The sequence below is a fragment of the Microcebus murinus genome, chromosome 22 (genome assembly GCF_040939455.1).
Source record: "Microcebus murinus isolate Inina chromosome 22, M.murinus_Inina_mat1.0, whole genome shotgun sequence".
NCBI classification, from domain to species: Eukaryota; Metazoa; Chordata; class Mammalia; order Primates; family Cheirogaleidae; genus Microcebus; species Microcebus murinus.
In genome coordinates, this window is record NC_134125.1 from 17,480,677 (window position 1) to 17,505,529 (window position 24,853).

Sequence of the window (24,853 nt, forward strand, 5' to 3'; positions counted from 1 at the left end):
ATTCAGGCCAGGAGTGGCCAGGCTTGGCATGGGTTGCTGTTAATTTCACTGCGTCCCTGCTCACCATCAACCCTGCTGCCTTGGCCATCCCACCCCCTGACACTCTCTTAGCCCCTCTCAGCTAGGTGGCCTTCCTGAGTCTCTGTTTTCTCGCCTGTGAAAGTTAGATCTTGGTCATTGCTTGACAAGAGTTTTGCAGATTGAATAAGCTAAGAGCTGGCAGGAGGAATCTTCAGCTCCTTCTTGGATTTGTCTTTGTTGGCTCATCACCGCCATGCACATCCTACGTCTCTTCCAAAGCCTGCCTCAACCTACCTCCTCTAGAAGGGCTGTGCACCCCAGGTGTGGGTGCTTACCACTCCCTCCCTGACCAAACCTCCTGCAGCACTGATAGCTCATGGTTCACAGTTTACCTGGAATTTCTTGCGCCGCTGGCCTTTCTTCATGGGTCTGTCCTGATTCCACACCTACAGTGTGCTCTCCAAGAGGGGCGGGCAGCCCATCTTCTACCGACGTGAGCCCACAGAGCATTGCAGATGGTCAGACAGACCCGTGTGGGAGGGAGTCCCAGCTCTGCCATGTCCTCTGCAAGCCCATCTGCCTCACTTAGCCTCAGCTTCCTCTTCTGTAAAATGGGACAATAAAGGGCTGTAGAGAAGAGTCAAGAGGCAAGGATCTAGGGTGGGACTCCTTGGTTTAAATCCATTTATTGCATGAGAAATTACCTACCCTTTCTGAGCCTCATTTCTGACATGGGATGATCACAATAGCGTCTACTTTAGAGGATTGTTGTGAAGATAAAATGGATTCATGCCCACAAAGCCTACAGGCACAAAACGTGGTAGCTGTTATTACCTGGAATTCACCTGCATACCACAGGTGCTAAATAAATGCCCCACATGCCACGCATCGTGCACATTCCTGGGCACCATCTTCAACCTTTATTATATGCTAGCAATTGTTATTTGGACTCAGTTACCAAATCTTCAGGACGTCTTAAAAAGACATCTAGTTTCCCATCCCAGGCCTCCCCAGTATTAAAGAACATCAATATGGTTTTAATTTCCTCTTTAATTTCAGGGTGTGGATGAAGAATGGGTGTGACAACACGCCTCTGGGGATGATTCATGGTGTCATTAAATCTGCATCGAGTTTCCTGTAGCTGCAACTTGGCCCAGGCTCTGACCAGACTCAGACCCGGGAATTACATCTTTTTGCTGTGTGATTACAGCAAATGCCAGTGAACCCAGCATCTCCTGGGATGTTCCCTCTGTCTCAGTGGATTTTGAAAAGTGTGTGTGTATAGATGTAAGTTTGACAGATTGAGGTTTCCTCTTAGCCTTCTGCCCGGTGGTGGTGGAGCGGAAGGAGAAAGAATGAGTTTCATCTCTGGCCAACGAGGGTTCGAATCCAGGCCCTGCCTCTTAGTAGTCTGACCTTGAATAAATGGACTGTCACCAGTGAGCCTCAGTTTCCTCATCTGCAAGATGAGTCGATGATATTGATCTTGCTGTATACAAAATAAGTGCACATATAGGTGCCTTTTTAATTCTTCAACCAATATTCAGGATGCATCTACTATGGAGGTCAGCACTAGAGATAAAATGATGGGGGCACATTCGCTAGATAATCTGGCAGGGGAAGGGGGTGTGGCCCAAGCAGGGCACACTGTTTGGGTAGCTGGCTTGCTCTGAGGCTGAACCAGCCACTTCAATCTCCTCTTCCCTTTCCTGCGCGGCTCAGAAGAGATTCACGCATAGGAATTGTGTATTCTTCAACATCTGCCCTCAGTCTGGGGTCCTCTCTAGCCCTGATGGCTGAGGTCATTAAAGAAATCAAACAAGTGTTAAGATTTGTGAGCATACACTACATTCATTATTAGTAGTGCTTTGAAACCAATAGGTAATGTATGCAGGTTTAACTGTAGTGTCCTTTAGATGGAAGTAGAACTGGCCAACACTCAGGGGAATCATCTCTGATTCCCAGCAAGACCCTGTGACCTAGGACATTGTCCGTCCCACTTTTAAAACTGAGCAAATTCAGCCTCCAAAAGACACCTGGCTCGGGAGAGACAGAGCCAGGGTTTGAACCTAAGCCTGTCTGCTTCTGACACTCTTTTTTTTTTTTTCCTTTTTGTTCTTTAGCCTTGAAAGCTAGAAAAAAGTGGAAATTCCAGTATTCCTGGGTTTTCATATCCTAGTTTACCTAATAATCCTGTATAATTTGAAGTAATCAATACTTAGAGCATTTTCATATAAATGCTGTTATTCATCAGTTCACTCGATCAACATTTATTGGAACCTACTATGCAGCAGGCACTGGAGCATCACTCATAAATTGAACATATATTTTTGAGCACCTACTATGTGCCAGAGGCCTGGGGATTCACTCATTCATCTAGCACATGCTTATGGAGAGCCTACTGTGTACCATGGCCCTGTGCTTCCCTCATTCATTCAACACAGATTTACTAAGCACCTACTATGCGCTAGGACGCTGTTTGAGGCACTGGTAACAGTGAATAGAGTGAATAAAAATCCCTGGCCCCCATGGAATGCTCCTCATTGCAGGGTTGATCTGGTTTCAACCCTGCAGCATTGCAGGGTTGCTCTGGTTTCACCCATTTTACAGCTGAGTAAACTGAGGCCTAAAGAAGTTAGGTGACAATTCCCAAGGCCCCGTGGCTAGCTAGTTGCGGAACCATACAGGTCCCAAGCCATAAAGAGGTTATCTAGATGAGGTAACATAGGTATCACTATTAACCCTTTGTGTCCTATCACAGGCTCTGGGAAAGATTACAGAGAGGGCTGCTTGTGACTGTGGGGTCAGCTGCCCGGGGGTTGCAACCCCAGCCCGGCCACTTGCCAGCTGTGTGTGCTTGGGAGGTCACCACGCAGCCTCTCTGGGACTGGAGGTCACAATCCCTGCCTCACGGGTGTGCCAGGAGGGCAGGGACTGTCAGCTTGTCCTCCCCTGTATCCCAGGTGAGGTGCCGGCACACCGTAGGTGCTCAGCCATGGTTAGCCATGGTGGTGATTGACTGTCCGCTTCACTCGGTTGCAGGACCAGCCCCTAGAAGGTATGCCAGGAGGCTGTTCCTTTTTTGGACTGACTATGGGGCGGGCAGCGGAAGTCCCCAAGATCTTTCTGGAGCCTCTCCTTAGAAACTGACAATGTCCCCAGATCCTGTGCACTCCTGTCTCCCAGGGGCTCGCAGAGCCTTGTACACAGCATCCCTCCCCCGGCCCAGGCTCTGGGCGGCAGGCATCCTGGTTATCCGCCGTCCATCCGTCCATCCATCACGCAGTGCCCGGGGAGTCCCATCGGAGTCACGCCGTCCTATAAGCATGGCAGGAACAAAAAGAAAAAGAGTCTTCCTCAGGCCCTTGGACGAAGCCCGGTGGGGTGTGTTTGGGGAGTGCAAAGTTGGGACAGGAGGGAACGGGACCATGCAGCTTCGGACAGCAGAGCTTAGGGGCCTCACCCCGAAGACTACAAGAGGGTGCCTAGCCTCAGATTAAAATCTGCAGTCTCTACCCCAGGCGTCCTCAAACTACTACGGCCCGCGGGCCACATGTGGGTGTTTTTGCCCGTATGCTTTTTTACTTCAAAATAAGATATGTGCAGTGTGCATAGGAATTTGTTCAGAGTTTTTTTTTTTTTTAAGCTACAGTCCGGCCCTCCGACGGTCTAAGTGACAGTGAACTGGCCCCCTGTTTAAAAAGTTCAAGGACCCCCGTCTACCCAGACAGGAGGGGCAGCGAGGAACCTCTTGCCCTGAGGGTGAGGCAGAGGGAGTTAGGACAGGCAGGCGCGTCTACACCGCACGGCCTGTGCTCCTGTTTCAAGCTCACCGGCCAAGACGCCAAAGGCTCCAGGCCGTTCTGGAAAGGCCGGACTTGACCCAGCCCGATCCCAAGACCTCAGGTGCTTGCGCCCCCGAGGCAGCCGGGCTGGGTCTAGTGGCCCCCACACCTTGTGGAAGGCATCACTCCTACTGTGCCCCCCCCACACCTGGTCACCAGCATTCCCAGCTGCCACCTCCAGCCCCCCCCCCCTTCCAGGCTCTGGCTGCTTCTCCATGGACCCAGCCTGTCCCACTTTTATTTCAAAGTTGAAGAAGGCAGATCCTGTCGCCAGCCTGCAGAGCATCCGTGGTGTCCCCCCTCCCCCTCTTGCCTTTGGCTTTGGTCTCCTCCTTTCCCTCCTCTTCGTCACCCCCGCCCTGTCCCCTTCCTTGCCATCCCCCCAGCCATTCTCACTTCCTCTTCTTTCACCCTCCAACCCTTTCTCTGCTCTTCTCCCCTCTCTGCCCCCTCTCTGCTTGTCTCTTCCTGCCTCGTCTTCGTCTACCTGGCTTGAGTTCTACGACACTCACCGAGTACCTGCTCTGTCCCAGGCTCGGTGCTAATTTAGGAGATGCAGGAGCCACAGCCAGCAGGGTCCGGCCCGTCTGGGCTTGCGGTCTGTGGTTCTCCTGCCTCCTCCCCTTTCATTTCCTTTTCCCTATGTCCCTGGCTCATCTTCCCGCCTCCTCCTCCTCCTCCTCGTCCTGTGCCTTCCCTTCCCTCGCTCCCCCCATGCCCTGCCCTGGCATCTGTGGCCGCCGGTGGCGGTGGGGGCTGGGGCGAGCGGGCCAGGACGGCTGAGCCCCGGCAGCTTCAATGACAGGAGCCTGCGCCGCTGCCATGCTCACGTGGCGGGCGGCGGGTGAGGCAGTGCGTCCCAGGCACATTCATCATGCCCGCCTCCTTTCAGGGCCAGGACAGGACGGAAATGGCTTTTGTCAGCTCTGCGGCAGCCCACTGCCCCTGGCAGCTCCTAGCTGTTTATTAAAAAATGAAAGAAAAAAAATAGGTGCATGTGAGTGCCAACCTGCCGTGCATTAGGGGAGCGATTGCAAAGCAATAATGTTGACAAACACACCTTCAGGTGATCATAAAGGGACCCTCCGTCTCCTCTCCCAGCCTGTGTCCAACTGCGGGAGCCCACACTTCTCGCAAGTGACCATGTGCAAGGTCACCTGCCCATTCATTCTTCAGGGACAGACAGCCCTCTTGGAACTGCCATGGGCTTTTGTTGAGTCCAGCACAGGGGTTGGGCGCTGAAGAGTCATAGACAACGAGGAGGAGCAGGGATAAGGATCACCCTTCATTGTTAACCGACTCATGATTGACAGCCACTCATTATTAGCTATTAATTGTTCACCATAAGCCACGGCCATTATCTGAGTAATCAGGCACCAGGCACAGTACCAAGGGCCCTTCTTTCATGCTCCTAACTGCTCCAGGAGGTCGGCTCTGTGACCATGGGTAGGGGGGGAGTGGAAGGTGCACTTCAGGTAAAGGGAACAGCAAGTGCAAACCAGGGAGCAGGGAGGGCGTGGCCTGTCCCGGGAGACCAGTGTAGCCCAGCACAGTGGGGAAGAGGAGAGAGCACAGGGCAGGGGAGGGGGAGTCTGGCCACGCAGGAGAAGGGCGGGAGACGGTGAGGACAGAGGAGGCTGCTCACCTGACTGCCACCTCAATCCCAGGTCTCCTCCCCAGCCCCAGACCGTGGCATCGACTCTCTTGCCCCATGCCACACGGGGAACAACGGGGATGGGCAGGGGCTCCCAGCCAGCCCCGGAGGAGACAGGCTCGGGGCATGGTTGCAGCTCTGTCCTCAGGAGCTCAGGAAGGCAGTGTCTAGGGGCCCGTCTCAGTCCGTTCTGGCTACGATAGCAAAATATCATAGTCTGGGTGGCTCGTAAACAACAGGAATTTATTTTTCTCACAGTTGTAGAGGCTGAGATCCTGGTCCTGCCAGACTCAGAGTCTGGTTCCTAGAAGGGCATCTTCTCACTGTGCACTCGTGCAGCGGAAGGGGCCTGGGGCCCTCTGGGGTCTCTAATCATAACGGTGCTAATCCCATCCATGAGGGCTCTGCTCTCGTGACCCCCAAAGGCCTCGCCTCCTAACACCATCATGCTGGAGCTTAGATTCCCACATATGAATTTTGGGAGTCACAACATCCAGTCTGTTGCAGTCCCCTACCCACTTCCCTGGAAAAGACCTTGATCCCCTACCCGCCCCGCCCCCTCCCGTTCCTTCCCAGACGTCACCTGCAGGGCCGTTTGGCCCGGCTTCCTCCTGCCCAGATTCAAAAGCCGCTGCGGGCATCGTGGCCAGCCCTTTTCCTCCTAAACTGCGCTGGGTGGCCGTGGGCAGAGGTGGCTGGCAATATCCCACTGAGTAGGCAAGAAGTCTTCTCCAGGGTCCTGCAGCAGGATCTTGTCACGCTCTGTGCATGGGACTCTCAGTCCTGCAACCGTCCTGTTAGAGTCCCAGCAACTCGGTGCCCAGAGGCTCGTGACCGGAAGCCTGTGTCTGTGTCCCCGGGGCTTGGTCTGCGATGCCAGCACTCTGACGTCCGGCGCCTCTTCTGCTTTTGTGCAAATTATAACTTTGCTGGTGGGCGGGAAAGGGGTAGTTTCTCCCAGAGGGAGGACAAATAGATTTTATTTGTGAAAGGACAGGTTGATGGACTCCAGTCTCTCTCCTTCAAAAGAGGCCCTTTATTCCACAGTCTATAATTTCGTCCCACCGCGAGGTTCCTGCTTTTCCGAGGCGGCGTGCTTTTGGCGCCGCGGCAACAAACTCCCTCTGCATGAAACCCGCGCCTGCTGCAGCCCCAGAATAGCAGCCGTCTGCCCGCTTGGGTACCGCCTTGGATGCAAGTTGGTTCCATGCGAATCTTTCCTCTGGGGGGGGGGGGGTGTCGATTTTAACCCCCTCCCCCTTCTTGTCCCTCACCCCAGGGGACAATCCGGGATGTTGTAGAGTGGCACTTGGAGACGCGTGTTTGGATCGTTGATGTGGGACTGTCCTCCAGGCTGGACCCTAAATAAATCAATAGCCCCCGTGTGTGCATCCCCTTCTAGTCTTGGAGAGGCAGATTACTTATTTCACAGTAGGCTCTGGGATGATAGGTCCTATCCTGTCGGATATGATGCCTCATAAATCTAATTCACCCTTCCTAGCTACAGTTTTAATCTACTCAAATGTACTTAGCTGGGTTTAATTATAGACAGAAATTGCATTTCAGAAAGCAACCAGAAATCATTTACATGGCTTGAATTTGCACATTAAATCATATGGTTCATTTGAGAGTGCGTTACGGATGGCATTTCCAAAGAAAAATAATATTAGTGCCTGTGCTTAGTGGCTCTCACACGGACCGCACACATCGTATGAATTGTGCAATTTCCACCGACCGCATTTTTTCTTCTCGGCACAGGGCGAACGAAGAGGCCGGGGACCCCGAGCCGCCCCAGGCGGCGTCGGCGCTGAGCAGAGCCCGGGACGTGCGCAGCAAGACCGCGGGGGACAAGGCCGTTTCTCCCCGCTCGCTCCACGGGCAAAAGCATTGTCGTTTTGGGGACAACGAAGGGTCCGGTGTCCTGGGAAAGCCGGCGGCAGCGGCGGAGAGATTAGAAGCTCTGTCCTCTCCCCTGGCTTCCCGGGGCGCAGACACATCCCCGCCGCCCGGGGAAAAGCTGCCCAGCCCCTCCGCGGCTCTCTCCGAGTTCGTGGAAGGGCTCCGGAGAAGGAGAGCCCAGAGGGGGCCGGGGGCAGCGCTGGGCCTGGAGGACTGGCCCACTCTGCCCATTTATCAGACTACCGGGGCTTCCACGCTGAGGAGGGGCAGAGCCAGCAGCCACGAGGGGGACCTGTCACTGAGGTCTGGGGCGAAATCGCCCCTGGATTCGGAGGGGGCCGCGGGGACGTCGGCCGGCCTCCTGCGGTCCACCAGTCTGAAATGCATCTCTTCAGACGGCCCGGGGGCCACCACGTCCCTGCTGCCCGAGAAGCCGAAGACCCGGTTCAGCTCCTGCGAGTCCCTCTTGGAGTCCACGCCAAACCTGGGGAGGAAGCTGAGCTCCCCGACCGCACCCAGGGACCTGCTCCTGTCGCCCACGCCGCGCCCCCGCAGGCGCTGTCTGGAGTCCCCTGCGGATGATGCGGGCTGTCCGGACCTGGGGAAGGAGCCGCTGGTCTTCCAGAACCGCCAGTTCGCCCACCTGATGGAGGAGCCCCGGGGCAGCGGCCCGCTCCGCTGGAAGCTCCCTGCGCTCGACTGCGGACTCGAGGCCGAAGCGGGCTTCGATGACTTCCTCCCGGCCATCCGCAAGCCTGACACACCTGCGTCCTTGGCCAGGGCGGCCAAGGACGGGCAAGATGGGTCAAAGCGTTCGAGTGTCCACTTCGAGACAGAAGAGGCTGACCGCTCCTACCTCTTGGGGGTCAGGACCGTTTTGAGGAAGAGCCCAGAGCCCAGGGAGGACCCCGCCCACCTGTCCGACTCCTCCTCCTCCTCCAGCTCCATCGTGTCCTTCAAAAGCGCGGACAGCATCAAGAGTCGACCGGGAGTCCCACGGCCCGCAGGTGGCGGTGGAGGGCGCGGGTCCCCCGAGCACAGAGAGCCGGGGGCCCGGAGGAAGGAGGACGACGTCGCGAGCATTATGAAGAAGTATCTCCAGAAGTAGGAACCAGCTCAGGTAAAAAGCAGCGGGCTGGGGCCACCGCTCTTCCTGGGGGATGGAAACGAGAGAGCTCACTGGGTCTGGCAGCTTTAAGGGGAGCAGGTGCCGGGACCGCCTTTAGTGCCGGGACTGCCGTCTCTAGACACCAGGCTTTTGAGATGCTTTAGCTAAAGTAACGCGTTGCCTATCGGAATCCCTCTGCTGTGTTTTTGTGGCTCGAAATGCAGCCTCATCCAAAAGCAAGAGGGTCTGGGGGGGGGGTGATGCCAAAAAAGGAGCTGGGCTTTTAAAGTTTCCCCATCCTAATGTCAATTTCTTAATCCCATCCTACGTGGGGTCGGGGCACCTGCGATGGCATTCTGTTCACACAAGGAGGGGAGACCTGCGGTGGGCTCACAGCTGCACAAAAGGCCCGCTGAAAGTGGCCTTCGGAACAGCAGAGTGCAGTGCTTGCCTTTTATAGAGAGAGAGAGAAATTGAGGCCCAAGGTTGGGGGTGGAGGGAGCAAGGGCAAAGGTCACAGAACAGCAGTGTGGAAGGAGCAAATTCTCTCTGCCCTCCCTCCTCCCAGCACTAATCCTGGCAGGTCCCACAATAAAGGTAGGAAGAGGAGCTCATTGCTGACAACGGCTTATATTTACCGAGTGTGTATGCCAGGCAGCCTTAAGCACCCTTCATAACCCCAAACGATGGCTGGTGTTATTTATTCCCATTTTATAGGCCGATAAACTGAGGATCAGACAGGTGACGTCACTTGTAACAAAATTGCCAAGGCAGAACTGGGATTCGAAACCTCTAGAATCCCTGCATTTCTCTATAGAAGTTTTCCTTAGGAACACTTATTCCAGCTGTCTTCGTGAGTGACATCGGAGCTGCCCAGCGGCCCACGGGCTCTGTATTAATAAATCTCCCAGTGGCTGAGTCTCAGAACTCGCCGCGGCTCGAGGCCCAGGTGGTAGCGCGGTTGCACGTGCTGCTCGGCACCCGCCTTGCCGCCGCCCCCACCCGGCCACCTTGACCCCGATGAGCCACACGTCCTCCACTTCCAGAGACCTGCTGCTGCCAGAGCCTCCCTCGGCCCATCAAAAAGCCATTGCCCCTCCGTGGAGATGGGCCTGGGCTCTATCAGCGCAAGCTAATTTGGCTTAACATGGCCTTCTCTCTGCTCTCAATTACTGAGTAAAGATCTGATATTCATTTACATTATTATACTCCCGGGGAAACAGAAAGCAGTTTCAAAGGCCAAGTAAAGGGCACGCGTCCGTAAGGGGAACAGTCCTGAGCAGAAGTCGCCGTGCAACATCTTGTCTCTGCCACTCTCTTTTAAAACTCTCAGGTCCCCTTCCCTCCCCCAAGCAGGGCTCTTCTCTGAGGACGCAAGTTTTGAGCTACACGGTGCAGCCCCAGCCCCCGGAGATGCAAATGTACGGGGGCTTTGGAACCGCACCAGCCCCCGAAGCTCAGTTCTTCCCTGGAGGCAGCCGTGCGGACTCGGGCAAGCGATGCAGTCTTGCCGGACACCTGTCCTCAGCCGGCAAATGGGGGTGGTAATGCCAACAGCCTGAAGCAACACTGCGGGTTTGTTTCATGAGAATACGAGGGATTTCTAGCACAGGGAGTGGCACCCAGTGGAGGCATTGAATGCCGGGTTACCCTGCACGGGGAAATTTCGGGAAATCTGTCCCAGTTTTTCCTGCACTTGCTCCCCGTCTGCCGCCTGCATCCTGCCCTCCCTCTCTATCTGCAGGGTGGAGTCGCTACAGTAATGCCACCGGGGAATGCAGAACGCCAGCCCTCCACCCCCCATTCATTCTCTCCAGCAAAACTTACCCGTCCTCTCCCAGTTCATCAACTCTGACCTGGTGTGTTTTCAGCCTCCTGAGACGCGGCTGCCCTTGAAGACTTCCCGGCTCCACCACTGATTGGAGAGAGACTGATCCGGCCTCTCCCCAGTGCCTTCAGTCTGGAGCCAGCCAGCAAGGCCACCCTCAAGAGGCGAGACGGGCCCACAGAGCCAGATCCCGCAGGGGCGCTGGGCTCCCAGGGTGCTTGGTCTGAGCAAAATAAAGCGTTGGCTCCCTGGCACCTGTGCCCCCTCTCTGTGCTACGGCCATGCTACCTGGGGCTCTGGAGGGTTGATAAGGGCTGTAGCTAGGGGTGGGACAGTTCCAAAGAATGGAACCGACACAACCCGTTTGTAAGTTTGGGGTGTACATGGCTGTTTCTCTCCCTGTGTGTCTACCTACCATGGCCTTCCTCCTCCTCTTCACCTGCTGGTTTCAGCTCAGGTGTTACCTCCTCTAAGAAGTCTTCCCTGCTACATCAAACTGAAATCAGTGCTCCTTCTCCGTGCTCCCTTAATACTCATGCTTGTGCCGTCATATTTCCTTCGCCTATTTACTTATCTATATTGTGTGTGAGTGTACACGAGCATTCAAGAAATTTTAATGAATGAATGAGCCAATGAACAAATAAATGAGCCCAGGCACCCTGAATACATGCGACACACAGACATATGAATACATGCATCCCTACGAACGTGCGCCCACGGTAACGTTCGAGAACCTTGAACTTACCTCCCTTTTGCCAAGGTATGTGCGGCCCTATTTAGGCAGTCAACGCTGCCTCCACGTTGGTGGACCTCCCACCGGCGCCGACTCCATGTCCCGCCCCAAATATACCTCCATCCCTAAGGCCCGTCTGGTGCAGCCAATCACAGCTTCCACCAGCGGGGAGGAATTCCCGTTTGGATCACTGGTGTGTCAGTCTGCTGAGGTTGTTGTGACAAAGTACTACAGATCGGGTGGTTTAAACAACAGAAATGTATTGTTTCATAGTTCTAGAGCAGGCGTCCTCAAACTATGGCCCGAGCGCCACATGCCAGACATTTATCCGGCCCGCCGGGTGTTTTTGCCGCCGCTGCCTGTCCTGCTTAGCAGCCGACTGGTCCCGGGCCGCAGTGCGCATGTGTGGAATGTGCAAGGCACTCTCCAACGGTCTGAGGGACGGTGAACTGGCCCCCTGTTTAAACAGTTTGAGGACCCCTGTTCTAGAGGGTCAAAGTCCAAAATCAAGGTGTCATCCAGGTTATTTCCTTGAGAGCTTCGAAGGCCTCTCTCCTTAGCTACACGACACTCTCTTGCCCCTGGGTCTCTTCATGCCATCGTCCCTGTGTCCGTCTGACCCTGTGTCTGAATTTCTCCTTTTTCTACTGGATAAGGGCCCGCCCTAATGACTTTGTTTTTACTTTACCTCTGTAAAGACTCTGTCTCCAAATAAGGTCACTTTCTGAGGTGCTGGGGGTTAGAACTTCAACATATCTGGTTTTCTGCAGGGTGGGGAGGAGGGGGAGGGGGCGCACAATTCAACCCATAACAATGGGTACGAGATCACTCCGGAAAGGAGAGACCTCAGCTCGGACCATCCTCGCCAGAGTCTGCGGGCAGAAGTGGGGAGGGGAGGAGGATGGGGCAGGAGGTGGGAGTCACCAGAGCCCCTCCCTGGAAGACCTCTCACTTGGTGAGTCTGCACCAACGCCATCTGAGGAGCAGCCACGCCCCCGCCTGCCATTCACAGGAGGGACCCTGCTCATTGCCAAGAGCTGGGACTCCTGGAGGAAGCAGCTGGGCCCTCTGCAAAGAGTCAAGGCCCTGCACGGAGGATGCAGCCCCCAAAAGCTTGGGTGTGGGGCCGGCACGGGCAAGACCCTCGCTCATGTACCAGGCTCTCCCCAAGGTTCCCGCGGTAGAACCCATGGAGTCTCGGAGCCCCAGACGAGCCACTGCCCTACCTGGGCCTCAGTTTCCCACCTCAGCAATGAGATTAACAGTTACCAGACTCCAATGAGATTTGGGAAAGAAGATGATAGCAAACTATGTATTAGTTTGCTAGAGGTGCCGTCATAAAATATACTGCAGCCTTGGTGGCCTAAACAACAGAGTGCATCTGCCCACGGTTCTGGGTGTGAGAAGTCTAAAATCAAGGGCTTGGCGGGATGCTTTCTCCCGAGCCTCGGTCCTTGGCTTGTAGGTGACCAGTTTCCTGAGTTGTCCTTGCATGGTCTTTCCTCACATGTGGGCACCTCTGGTGTCTCTTTGTGTGTCCCAATTTCCCCTTATAAGGACACCAGTTACATTGGAGCGGGGCCCACCCTAAATGACCTCATTTTAATCACCTCTTTAAAGGTTCCGTCTCCAAATTCAGTCACACTCTCAGTCCGGGGGTCAGGACTTCAACCTGTGAATTTTAGAGGGTCACCATGCAGCCCGTGACACAAGATCTGCAAAAGTAGGCGGTGATTTAATTTATTAGTAGTGGTCATTATTTATTCCCAGAATGATCAGATAAATCCATCCCAAGCTCCCAGCTTGGTCCCCAGACAAAGGCAATTATGGAAGTCAGGGACAGATCTGCACGGCCCTCCTGTGGTCGGAGTCTCAGGAACATTGCAGGGCTCGGAACCCGCGTGCTTCCACGTGCAGGAAACAGCCACTCGGCCGAAATTGGTCCAGAGCCTCCCACGTGCCAGGGCCGGTCCCCACGCGGAGGGTGCAGAGGCGGGTGGGCAGAGTCACCCCGCCTCTCTGCTGGCAGACACAGGGTAAGCACGAGAATCCATACACTGCCAGACCTTGAGGAGGGCTATGAAGAAAAATAAAGATGAAATTATCTTCTGAGTTCCCCGTTAAAAATGTATAGGACGTTTATTTTGTGAAATACGTTTGTGTGAAAGAAGAAACCCGTCGTCATTCTCCCACGAGGTGCAAGTGATGTCCCCAAAAAGCCGAAAGCCTATTGATAACAACAGAGCTTCCCTCGTTGTTCAGAAATCCTGGAGATGCCCATTAAAAGCCAGTTTAGCATCCCAGAAGGTGACAACCGTCCCCCTGCCTTTAAAGTCCCCCCGCAACCCAACAGTGCCTGGAGCAGCAGGCATTTATGGACCTGGTCCCCTCCCTGCCAACTGACTGCGGAAGTGCCACTCGGACCCCAGTCTCGCCAGGGCGGAGTGCTCACCCCAGCACCCCGGGTGGAAGCACCGCCCCAGCCCTCACTTCACCACCTCCGCGACCTGGGACATCAGGGCGGCCTTGTCCCTGGTCCCTGCCACGTGTGCCCCAGACCCGGCAGGCCCTCTGCGTGGCCTCGGTGAGTTCGCCTCTTTCCGGGCTCTCCTTTCCCTGTCTGTGAAATGGGTCTAAACTAGCAGCAGCGTCCTGTGAGGGCTCAGATGCGTAAGAGACGCTCGGCCGCGCCTCGCTGTGGCTTCCCTGCGAACGTGACCACAGTTATGTCGGGTGAGGCTGTTTGTGGTCGTGGATCCAGGTGGGTTAAGTGGAGACCCACAAAAGTTTCCTCTTGCGTCCATAGCCTGAGGCCACTTTTAACGGGGTGCCCGGGTGCTAGAAGGAACCCTGGACCACCACCGGGACTAGAAGAAAGCTTCAAGGCCATTTTACAGGGGAGAAAAATGAGTCTTGGAGAGGGAAAAGAGTTCTCCAAAGGCACTGGATGGCAGAGCTGAGTTTAGAACTCAGTTAACACTTAGTCATTCAACCAACATTGGTTGGCCCTCCCACCGCGCTGTGTCCCGACTGCAGGCACCATGGGTAAAGCAGAGAATGGGCGAGGCCAAGGCCCTGGCTTGGCGAAGCTGACGGCTTATTGGAGGAGGCAGGGGGTAGACTTGGAAGTGTGTGCACTGGCCCGGCCTCCCACCCGCTGCCCCAGGTGACCGCGTGACACCAGCCCTGCCCAGAGGCCCTCGCCAGCCCAACGCAGGCCCACCCTGACCCGAGGCCCCTGGCTCTCTGCAGGATTCAGGGGTGGGGCGTGGACGCTCTGCATTGCCCCCCAGTCCCAAAGACTCTAAGCAGAAAGAGCAGGAGAGAGGAGGCTGTCATTATTGCCACAGGAAGAGGCACACGCTAGAAGACGTCGGGTGCAGCCGTAGAAGGCTCTGGCCGTGATGAGTCACCGCTGCCTTTCGGAGGTGACAGGCACTTTAGGCTGGACCAGCCTGGACCCGGCTGCTTATTTACCTGTCACTGTGGGCAGCTACCTCCGGAGCACGGTGACAGATGCAAAGCAGCAGTCCTGGTGACAAGGTGAGACCGTGACCCCGGCACCTTTTGTTAGGAACCATCACACTCCCAGGCCCCGCGTGTCTGTGAGGAGCTGGGCACTGCGCTCGGTGACATTCAAACATCACTTCTAAGAGGCAGGGCTTGGGGGTCCCCTGCCCTATCAGTCACCCCTGCGTCCTACACGTGCAAGGAGGAGGGAAAGTGACTCAAGTGCTCCTCTGTAAGTAGCGGCTTGAAGGCCCTATTCCGAGCTCAGTGGGAAGGCCGTGCTCACAGTGTGTGCTGCCTGCAGCTTGCAGAACGTGGCGGGATGGGTGGGACCCTCTTCCCGTCTCCCGGAACCTGAAGTTCACAGGCTTCCTGCCCGAGTGTGCTGCAAAGGGGAGGGAGAGTATGTAGCTGCGTTTACCAAATCCTTGGCCTTCCCTTGCCCCCACCCCCAGCTTCCGCTTGCCGGGGGAGGGTCTGCAGGAGAAGAGAAAGGACACCCAGCGGGGATGCAATGCATTAAAACACAGTGGCCCCGCCCCCGGCAAGGGAGCTCAGTGACTGCGGCTGACTCTGGCCTATTAAATGGCAATTCCTCATCACTGGGTGAGTGGGGACAGGGGCACTAACAAGGGCTGAGGCAGGAAGTTAGTGCCCCTCCCCCATATCAGGCACTGGGGCTCAGAGAGGGCAGACAAGTGGAGCTGGGATTTGAACCCAGGGCTCTGATTCCCAAATATCCGGCATTCTTGGTGATGATGCCATGGGCCGAGCCTGGCAGTGCACAGGATGCTTTCCTGTAAGGTGGGCAGGTAGATCGGCCTATGGGTCACATAGCTTCACCTCCGCAGTCCCCGTCTGGCTAAACAAAGCCAGGCCTGCCTGCTCCTTCTGGGGGTGATAGGGCCAGTCTCTGGGAGTGTGCTACGGTTTCCTCCTGCTCTGCCATTTTCTAAACAGTTTATCACGCCTCTCTAAGTCTTGGTTTCTTTTTAAGTAATAAGGGGCAGAAGAAGACACCCTGAATTTTAGAGCCTATCTGGCCCACAGAAGCACCAAGGCAAGAATTATTACGCCCATTTTGCAGATGAGGCAACTGAGGCTCAACCAGACCAAGCGGCTGACCCGAGTTGGCACTGAAGAAGCTGGGATCAGAGTTCAGAGCTCCTGACTCCTAGTTCAGTGCTCTTCCTACGATGGCCCCCCTCTGACCTCCTTCGAATCTCTGGGCCTGGTTTTCTGGCCGGTGCTGGGAACGTCTGGAAGGATCCCCGGCCCTTGCACAGGCAGGGTGCTCCGTCTGGGCCTCGCACAGTGCACAGCCCGAGCGGCCGTTCACTCCTGTTGTTCACTCCAACCTCAAGGAACCCCCCTCGAAAGTGGAGTGGGGGAGGGGATGGTTCTCTAGGTGCCCGCCCTGTTCTCCCTTCCTTGAGGGAACCCAGCTTCATGTCTAATGGCTTGAGTGATTTGCACCAAATTGTCATGGCACGAGAAGCCTCCAGAAGGGTTTAAATGTATCTTTTCCAAAAAGAAGAAGGTCCTAGAAATCGTTCTTGCTGCTGGCGGTTCACCAGGTATCTCATTTCGAGCTAGGTGGGCATCACGGCTCCTGTCCTGGGCTACCGCGTACTACAAGTGGGTGTGGGAGTCCTGGGCTGGCATTGGAGGGCACACACGGGGCCAGGCAGGGGGGCTCTCTGTGGCTGAGGAGAAGACCCCGCTGGCAGGGCCCAGCTGGCCCCACTGCATTAGAATAGCCCCATTCTTTTTTTCATAAGCAGAAACAGGACCAGAGAGGTGCACCTATTGCCCAAAGACACACAGTAACTTTGGAGCAGGCCTGAACCTAGTGTTTTCCCTCCAATTCCCTCGGTCTCCTGGAGCTGGAGAGGAATGATCTGAAGATAGTTCAGTCCCTGGGTCGGCTGTAGATAACTAGGGTGCGCTGAAGAACCCTGACAGCACCTCCAAGTCCTTATCTCAAAGATTTAGGTCCACATCCTTTCTTCCTCTGCAGCCCTGAGCAGTCCAGATTGTGTTCAGTGTAGCATGAAGCCCACCATAGGCTGGCCGCAGGCTGGGCAAGCTATGAAGCCTCTCCGGGCCTCAGTTTCCTTTTTGTGAGGTCAGCATAATGATGATGGCATTGGATCCATCTTGTGCACCCTCTGGTGTTCTCCTGGTCTCATCTGACTCCTGGACCCTCAACTGCTTCCTGGATCCCAGCTGTTGCTATGGCAACACACTCCGTGCGCATCCAATCCCATCACCTGAAGCCAAAGCCCGGGGTCTCTGTCTGGCTCCTTCCGCCATTTGCAGATTATAAAGGGGATCTTCTTATGGGGTGCACATTCGCCACGAGGGGACAGGAGATCTGAGGGGGCCAGTGGACACACTTCTCTTTCCATTCCTTCCGCTGGGCCACACCAGGCAGTTTTCTTCTGCAGCCTAACGGGACACCGACCACGTTAGCCACGCCACGTTAGCCAGGCCACCGCCGGGGCCGACTTGGAACTGTGCGACCCACCTGAGATCTCATCTTTCCTGCCTCGCCTCCCTTCTCCCGCCGTCTCGTGGCCTGGGGATCGAACCTTCCCATAACGTACAAACATTTAAACTTTGCCTCAGGTTTATTTCTTAGGGAATGTGCATTAAGACCAAGGCTAAGGCAAAGGGTCATGTGGGAATTAAACAAGTGGATGCATAAAAAAGCGCTTCGAATCCCTCCCAGCGCTTTGTAATCGCCCCATAGATGTGAGCTGCTGAAATTACTATTACGGTGCTAACGTCATCGTTATTTTTTTTTTTATTTTTTTCAGACAGAGTCTCGCTTTGTTGCCCGGACTAGAGTGCGGTGGCGTCAGCCTAGCTCACAGCAGCCTCAATCTCCTAGGCTCAAGCCATCCTCCTGCCTCAGCCTCCCGAGTAGCTGGGACTACAGGCATGCACCATCATGCCCGGCTAATTTTTTCTATATATTTTTAGTTGGCCAATTAATTTCTTTCTATTTTTAGTAGAGACGGGGTCTCGCTCTTGCTCAGGTTGGTTTCGAACTCCTGACCTTGGGCGATCCACCTGCCTCGGCCTCCCAGAGTGCTAGGGTTACAGGCGTGAGCCACCGCGCCCGGCCTATCGTTATTTTTGTAGGTGTTGCCACACCCGGGCTCTTGAGTGATGTGGTCGCCACCTGTTTTGCCTGCCGCTGCCCCGGACACTGGTCTTTCTCCTTTCTGGGTTTCTCACATGCCTTTATCTCCCCATAGAACACTCGTTCATTCACTCATGTACTCGTTCATGCAACAGGTATTTGTTGAGCGTCCACCCAACAAATTGAACAGGCCAGACACCGGTGCTGGCTTGGGGGGCTTACCCTAGTCTCGCCGGCCCTTTCCCCTCACTAATCGCCCTTCCTCCTCCAGGTCTCAGCCGTTCCCGACTTCCAGGTGGGGCAGGGGCTCTGCCACGGCCTCCTGCGCACCTGTGCGTTGTGTTTACAGCACAGCTTGCAGCTCTCTGATTTACTCGGGGCTCTCTCCCCCCAGCTGTGAGATCCCGGCCCCAACTCATGGTTGAAATTCATTCATAAAATACCTACTAGGAGGCAGGAGGTGTCCAGCACTGGAGATCAGTCAGGGAATAATGCTGACAAACATACATGCCTCATGTAGAAATTTACATTCTAGCCGGGGTAGGAGCAAACGGCAAAGGAGAGAAGTAAGTACCTATGCAAGGTATTAGAGCATGCAAAGCGTGGCTGGGAGAAAGTAAAGTAGAAAACGGGACACTAGGGGTGGTGTGGCGAGCACTTTAGGTATCATGGGCAGAGAGTGGAGCCTCCTTGAGAAGGAGACGTTTAGATAAAGATCTGAAGGGAGCGAAGGAACCCGCCATGTCTATAACTTGGAGAGCATTCTGGGCAGAGGAAGCAGCCAGTGCAAAGGCCCTGAGGCAGGAGCGTGAACGACAAGTTTGAGCACCTGCAAGGAGCACACTCCAGTACGGCTGGAGTGGGGTGAGCAAAGGGTAAGGCATGAAGGACAAGGTCAGAGAGGTGATGGGACCAGGTAGAGTAGTAGGTCCTTGTCGAACTTTGTAAAGATGTGTGTTGGCCAGTCGAAGACAGGGGCCATTTAGGGTGACCAACCATCCCACTTTGGCTAGGACTGAAGGGGTTCCTGGGACACAGGACTTTTCGGTGCTAAAACAGGGAAAGTTCTGGGCAAACTAGAATGAGGTTGTCCCCCTAGAGCCCTTGTAGCCTTTGGAGCAGAGCTTTCACCTGGTCTGACCTGCGCTTGGCAGGGCTTGCTCTGGCTGCTGGCTGGGAACAGACTCTAAGGGGCAAGAAGCGGAGTAGGGAAACCGGCTCAGAGGCCATGGATTCAGGTGAGAGATGACTGTGGCTCAGAGCAGAGTGGTGGCGGCAGCGGAGGTGTGAGAAGAGTAGCGAGCTTCAGAATCGATTTAGAAGGCAGCACGACAGAAAGTGCCCATGGAGAAATGAGTGCCGGTCCCCTGCGTCAACAACCTGGCAGGTGACTTCCTGGCAGGTGACACGCCCAGCTGTCCCAGGGGAGGCATGAGCCAGGTCTTGCCTTCCCTGGGGGGTGACTCTCAAGCCTGTGTCCTAGGTGGGCGGGGCTGAGAAATCATGACGACTTGTGCTTTCTGAGCGTGCCCGATGCTGTCACTGTGACCCGCCCTGAGGGGGCAGAGAGGGCAAGGCACCCTCTATGTACCCATGAGGGAGTTGAAGCTCAGAGAGTAAGATGCCCCTGGGCGCCCCGCGAGCAGGAGTCAGAGCTGGAACTGCACCCCGGCTTCACACTCCCGAAAAGTGTCAGGCAGGCCCGGGTTCCGGTGCCAACCCCAGCAGGGTGGAACTCACCTGGACCACTTCTGAGCCTCCGTTTTCTCAGTTGTGACAAGGGGACAATGGTCCCTGCAGACTGCTTGGTAAGGAATAAAGGAGATGACAGCGCGTGAGAACACTCAACACAACACCCGCCGTGACGCACGTGGCCCTGGGTACTGTCAGTTTCCCTTCCTTTTCCCTGGACCCAGCTCCTGCCCTCCCCTGTATAAACCTTTTGCTGAGCAAACCAAAAGATGTTCTTAAGGACTGTTTTCGGTAGCCCAGCGGAACCATTCTGTTCAGTGGAGTGGGGTGTATTTGCATCTGCTTTTCTAAAGGCAAATGATTTCGTAGAGATGCTGAATTAGTTCCCAGGCAGCCCTGGGGCTCTCTTGTAAATATGGAGGTATGAGTGTTAGCAGAGCCCGGATTCATCCAGGGCATTTATAAATATCAGGACTGAGTCCCTCCCAGCGACACTTTTTTTTTTTAAGCCGGAAATTTCTTTCATTCCTTCTCTCTCTCTTTTCAAATATTCACTCATTCATTCACTCATTCATGAAGTTATTCGACAAGCACTTATTGAGTACCTACTATGTGCACCATGGAACCAAGAAAGACGAGGTCTTGCCTTCGTGACACTTAGAGGCCAGTGACGCTGTGAGACAAGACCATGGTGCCTCATGCACACACACACACACACAGATAATGACAATAATAACAGTGGCCCATATTTCTTTTCTTCTTCATTGAGGTCTACTTTACATACAATGAAATGAGCAGATCTAAAATGTGTTGTTCAATCTATTAATATTTTGACAAATTGCACACAGGACAGAACATTTTAAATCACCCCAGAGAGCTCACTCATGTCTCTTCCCAGTCAAATCTTCCCTCCTCTTCCAAGCAACCACTGCTCTGATGTGACAACATAGTTTAGTTTTGCCTCTTCTAGAATTTCATACAAATGGGATCCATGCAAAATGTGCTTTCTTGGTGTGGACTTCTTTCACTCCACAGTACATTTTTTGAGATTCATCAGCAGTGTTATTGTATGAATCAATAGTTTTGCTGTTTTTCTAAATTGCTGAGTAGTACTTCATTGTCCAAATATGTAGCAGTCTTTTTGTCTGTTTGCCTGTAAGCGAATATTTGGACTGTCACCGGCTTGAGATTGTTATGAAGAGAGCTGCTATGAACATTTGTGTTCAAGGCTTTTTATGGACATTTGTTTTCATTGTTCTTGGATAAATACCTAGTTGTGGATTGCCGGGTCACAGGTAGATAGATGTCAAGCTTCTTGAGAAATTGTCAAACTGTTTTCCGAGACACGACTGTGCCATTTTCTATGCCTACAAGCTGCGTAGGGGTGCCCCAGCTCCTCCACATCCTAACCCGCGTTTGGTGGTGGTGTTCTTTTAGTTTTAGTCTTTCTGCTGAGTTTGGGTATATGCCCAGTATATGTCTGGTGGCTTGTCTCTGAAAACATTCCAAGCCTTTCTACAGAGCTTCATTTCTTTAACCAATCACAAATCAAAGAATCTTTAAACCCACGGATAACCTACTTTGAGATTTCCTGACTTTTTGGGCCGAACCAATGTATAACTTCCGTGTATTGATTTATGACATTACATGTAATTCCTGTCTCCTTGAAATGTATAATACCAAACTGTCACCCAACTGTGGTGAGATCACTTGCTCAAGGCTTCTTGGGCATGGCTCTCTGGGCGGTGGTCACACATACTGGGCTCAGAATAAACCTCTTTAAGTTAGTTTACAGAGTTTGAGTTCTTTTCCATTAACACTTTAAGCTGCTGGACTGTTTCTCTGAATGTCATGCTACTCTAAACTGGACCATGTGGTGTTCCAGGGTTTACGTGGGTTACGCTATCATCACCATCATCATCACCAGTCATCCTCATCACCATTACTACTATTCCTTAATCCCATTTGTGTAAAAGATACAGCACTAGATGTTCTGCATAATTAAAAAATAAGATAAGTAATATTCCTATTTGACAGACGAAGAAACCCAGGAAAGTGGTTCAGCATTTTGCCTATGGCCTCATGGCCGGTGCCGGGGCTAGAATTTACACTCCATGCATATGCCTATTCCCAAAGCCCGTGCTTGAATCCCCTTTCATCCTGGTTAGCACCTTATTGGTGTAATCTATGTTAATGCAAGTATGTTCTTAATTCTTTCTCGTATATACTTTTGAACCTCCTGGGAGTGAACCCAAAACTCATGGTTACCTAAAATTTTCCCGGAGAGTACATCTTTTGGGACAGAATGAAGCATTAGCTTCCTGCCATTAATTCCCGGGAATTACATCAAGGGTGCTAGACCGGAGTGCCTCTCTGCATAACGGAAACAGTGCAGGCGAGGAAGTCTAATGATGCCCAGAAAGGGTGAATCCGGGTGCAAAGAGACGAGACCACAGAACAGACAGGGACTAGCTACAAAGGCACTCAGATTGCCAGCCTTTGGGATTCAGTTTTATACTAAAGACATGAGAAGGCTTTGAATGGTTTTGAGTCGATTTCCCTTTTAAGGAAATCACTCCAGCTGCAACAGAGAGAAAGCTCTGTTAGGAAGGCTCGCCCGAAGGGGTTGGAGGATGTCGGGGACATTTTTGAAAAAAATCTAGGTAAGCGATGGCAGTGGGTGAGCTCAGGCAGAGAGGAGGCGGTATGCATGGACCTAGCAATGGATTGGACGTGAAGGTTGAGAAAAAGGGAGGATCCCTGGATGCTTCTGAGGTTTCTAGTCTGGGTGACTGCTATTTCCCCCAGGTCACTGGCTAGCATCAGCCCAGAGCAGGGAGTCCCAGGACCGTACATAAATTCTGCAGCCCCAGGAGACAGCTCTGTTGTGTCACCGGCTTTCTGGGGCTCCACTGCAGAGCGCGTGCCATGAACTACATGGCTCACCCAGATGTTCCTAACTGCATGGTTGCCTCCTTCTTACTGCATAATCCTTGCTCTGCGGAAGGAGGCTGGCAGCTCCTTATGAGGACTCAATTAAATGAGCTCGGAGCCTTCCCCATTCTCAAGTCCTGTGTGCCCTCCCGGGTCCCCTGCCAGGAGCATGTGCCCAGCCTGTGGAGCCCCATGCCAGCCATGCACCGTCCCCCGTTATTATGATTAATTTGGGTAAACTCACGTTGGAGAAGCAACAGAGAGTGAGGTCTCCTCCGTGAACGAGAACGAGCCCTGTCGAAACTGGATCCTTCAGGCTTCGGATCCGGAGGCAACTTGCAGGGGGCGTGGAGTAGGGCAGAGCTACAAAATTTCAAAGCACCAAGGATGCTGTGAGCCCCTTAAGGGGGATCTCCACAGCACGCTTGCTTCTTCCAAGGAAGCTGAGAGCACCGGACAGGGATGGAGTCTTGTGTGTCATCCCGTGGAGCCCACGGAGAGTGGCTTGTGGTGGCGACGGTGTGAGATAGCGGTCTAGGGCTTGGGCACCAATGTCAAGTGGACTTGGAGACAGAGCCTGGCTCTGCCACTGACTGGGAGGCTTAGTCCTAAGACTGTGCTCCAGAGTCTCATTTCCCTCCTCTGTAAAATATAGGGTGGTGGTGTTTTCTAACATCTGGGATCTTGAAGTGCTAATAATGGGCCAACTAAGAGAACGCACATTTAAGCAACACAAGCTTTGGAACACCAGCTGTGTGCTGGGCAGCACGCTAAACATCGCAGCTGAATGAAGCAGACTGGTCCCCTGCCTTCCTAAACTGCACAGTGCAGTGGCTCTTCACACCCCCCAGGCTTCCTTAGCGACTCGCTCCTGGTCGCCGGACCCCACGCCAGGAGCTCTCCCGCGTGTGATTATCTGTGAGCCTCGATCCCAACCTGGGCCGTTAGCATGCTACAAAGCCCGGTGTCTTTTCTCTTTAAGACACCAAGTTCATTTAAGGCTGGGATCGATAGCATCCTCCATCCACGGTGTGCCAGGCCCTCGGTCACAGAGGACCCTGGTGTACTGTCATAACCCTTCCTCGACACTCGGGGAGAAACTAGCTTATAGCACAGGCTTTTAAAAATATATAACCTCATTATGTTCTGTTTACCAGTGTTGGGGAGAGCCATGTTCTGGCCTAAGCTGGGATGTTTGCAACCTGGAGCTTTGAAAAGGGACTTGTCTGCTCTAATCCTGGGAGAATGAGGTTGCTAAGGAGACCATTGTCACAGTAAATCAGTGAACACCGAGATGCTGATGGCTCTAGTGAAAGGGGACGCTTTCTCATTTTGAGACAGGAAAGCCACCCCCTTCGGATTGGAGGGGATCAAACCACTTTGCAACTCTTTTATCTGTCTGGTTTCTCACAAGGCAAGAGGGGAGGCAGGAGGGATAGGAATTATATTTTACCTAATCAAGAAATCTAGGCTCCCTAGGCATGGGCCCTATACTTAAGAGCAAGTGATTAAAAAAAAAAAAAGGAAAAAATAAAGAAAAACAAAATTAGGAGAGCCATCCTAGCAGACAGTAAACAGCTGCCGGGTTAGTAAACAGCAGGCAGCTGATGAGGGAAGGACTTTAGATGTCAAATTGGCTTGAAGACGTGGAAGGCTCCACACTGCTTGGAGGAACTAATCCTACGCCTGAGATGAGCTCATTCTGCTTACTTAGGAAAAGCCAAGCATTAATCTGTTTCCTGATTGATAGCAGACTTGAATCATTTTTTTTTTTTTTTTAAAAGTGCCTATGCATGTATTTCTTGCAATAAAATATTTATGGCAGAATTTTAAAGGAAAGATTGATTGACCAGAGGAGTAAAGAGTATTCCAAGTTATTGGAGTTTTGAGTTCTGTGTTTAATGAATGTAGATTCATCCAAGGTGAGTCCCAATCTTTAAAACTCTGGGCTGTTGCTGGTTGAGCTATCGTCAGTGCTGAGACTCGGTCTATATAAGGCCAAATAAGAACCTACCAAAGAATTTGGCTTCTCGACCAGCTGTGGTTCATAGAATCAGAAATCTGTGGATTCTAGGTGCCAAATAGAAACACAATGTAGTTCTTGCCCCAAAATTTCAATTTGCAGAAGAAAAGGCTGGGATCTAGAAAGGTTTGATTACCTGCCCAAGGTCACGTAAGCCCAAACTTGAACCCAGATGTCCTCCTTCCTATTCCTGTCTACTTCTCATAATAGTGGACCTGTTGATGTATCTGACGACTATGAGTTCTTCGGTGAAATCACCCACAGAGTGGCGTCTTGCAGTCTCACCTCCATTTGAGCCACAAGAATCTGACCCGATCGGTAAATTCCTGCTTCACGGTTATTCTTTTCTTTCCCCCTCAGAGGACTTAGAAGCATCTCTGCCAACGGACGGCTGCAGGTCCCTCTCAGCTCTTGGTCCCCTGCAACTCCTGTCCCCGCTGACCCCCGCAGAGCGG

General features: G+C 53.4%; 1 protein-coding gene across 1 annotated transcript in view; it reads left to right on the forward strand.

Moving 5' to 3' along the window:
* The window catches only part of MYO18B (myosin XVIIIB), a 259,093-nt gene extending 248,079 nt beyond the window's left edge, over positions 1–11,014 (forward strand). Inside the window, exons 43-44 of the mRNA XM_075996653.1 lie at positions 7,279–8,539; positions 10,399–11,014. Coding sequence (XP_075852768.1) covers positions 7,279–8,527 — 1,249 coding nt within the window. The 3' untranslated portion in view covers positions 8,528–8,539; positions 10,399–11,014. The remainder of the gene's footprint in view (positions 1–7,278; positions 8,540–10,398) is intronic.
* The last annotated feature ends 13,839 nt before the right edge of the window (positions 11,015–24,853 follow it).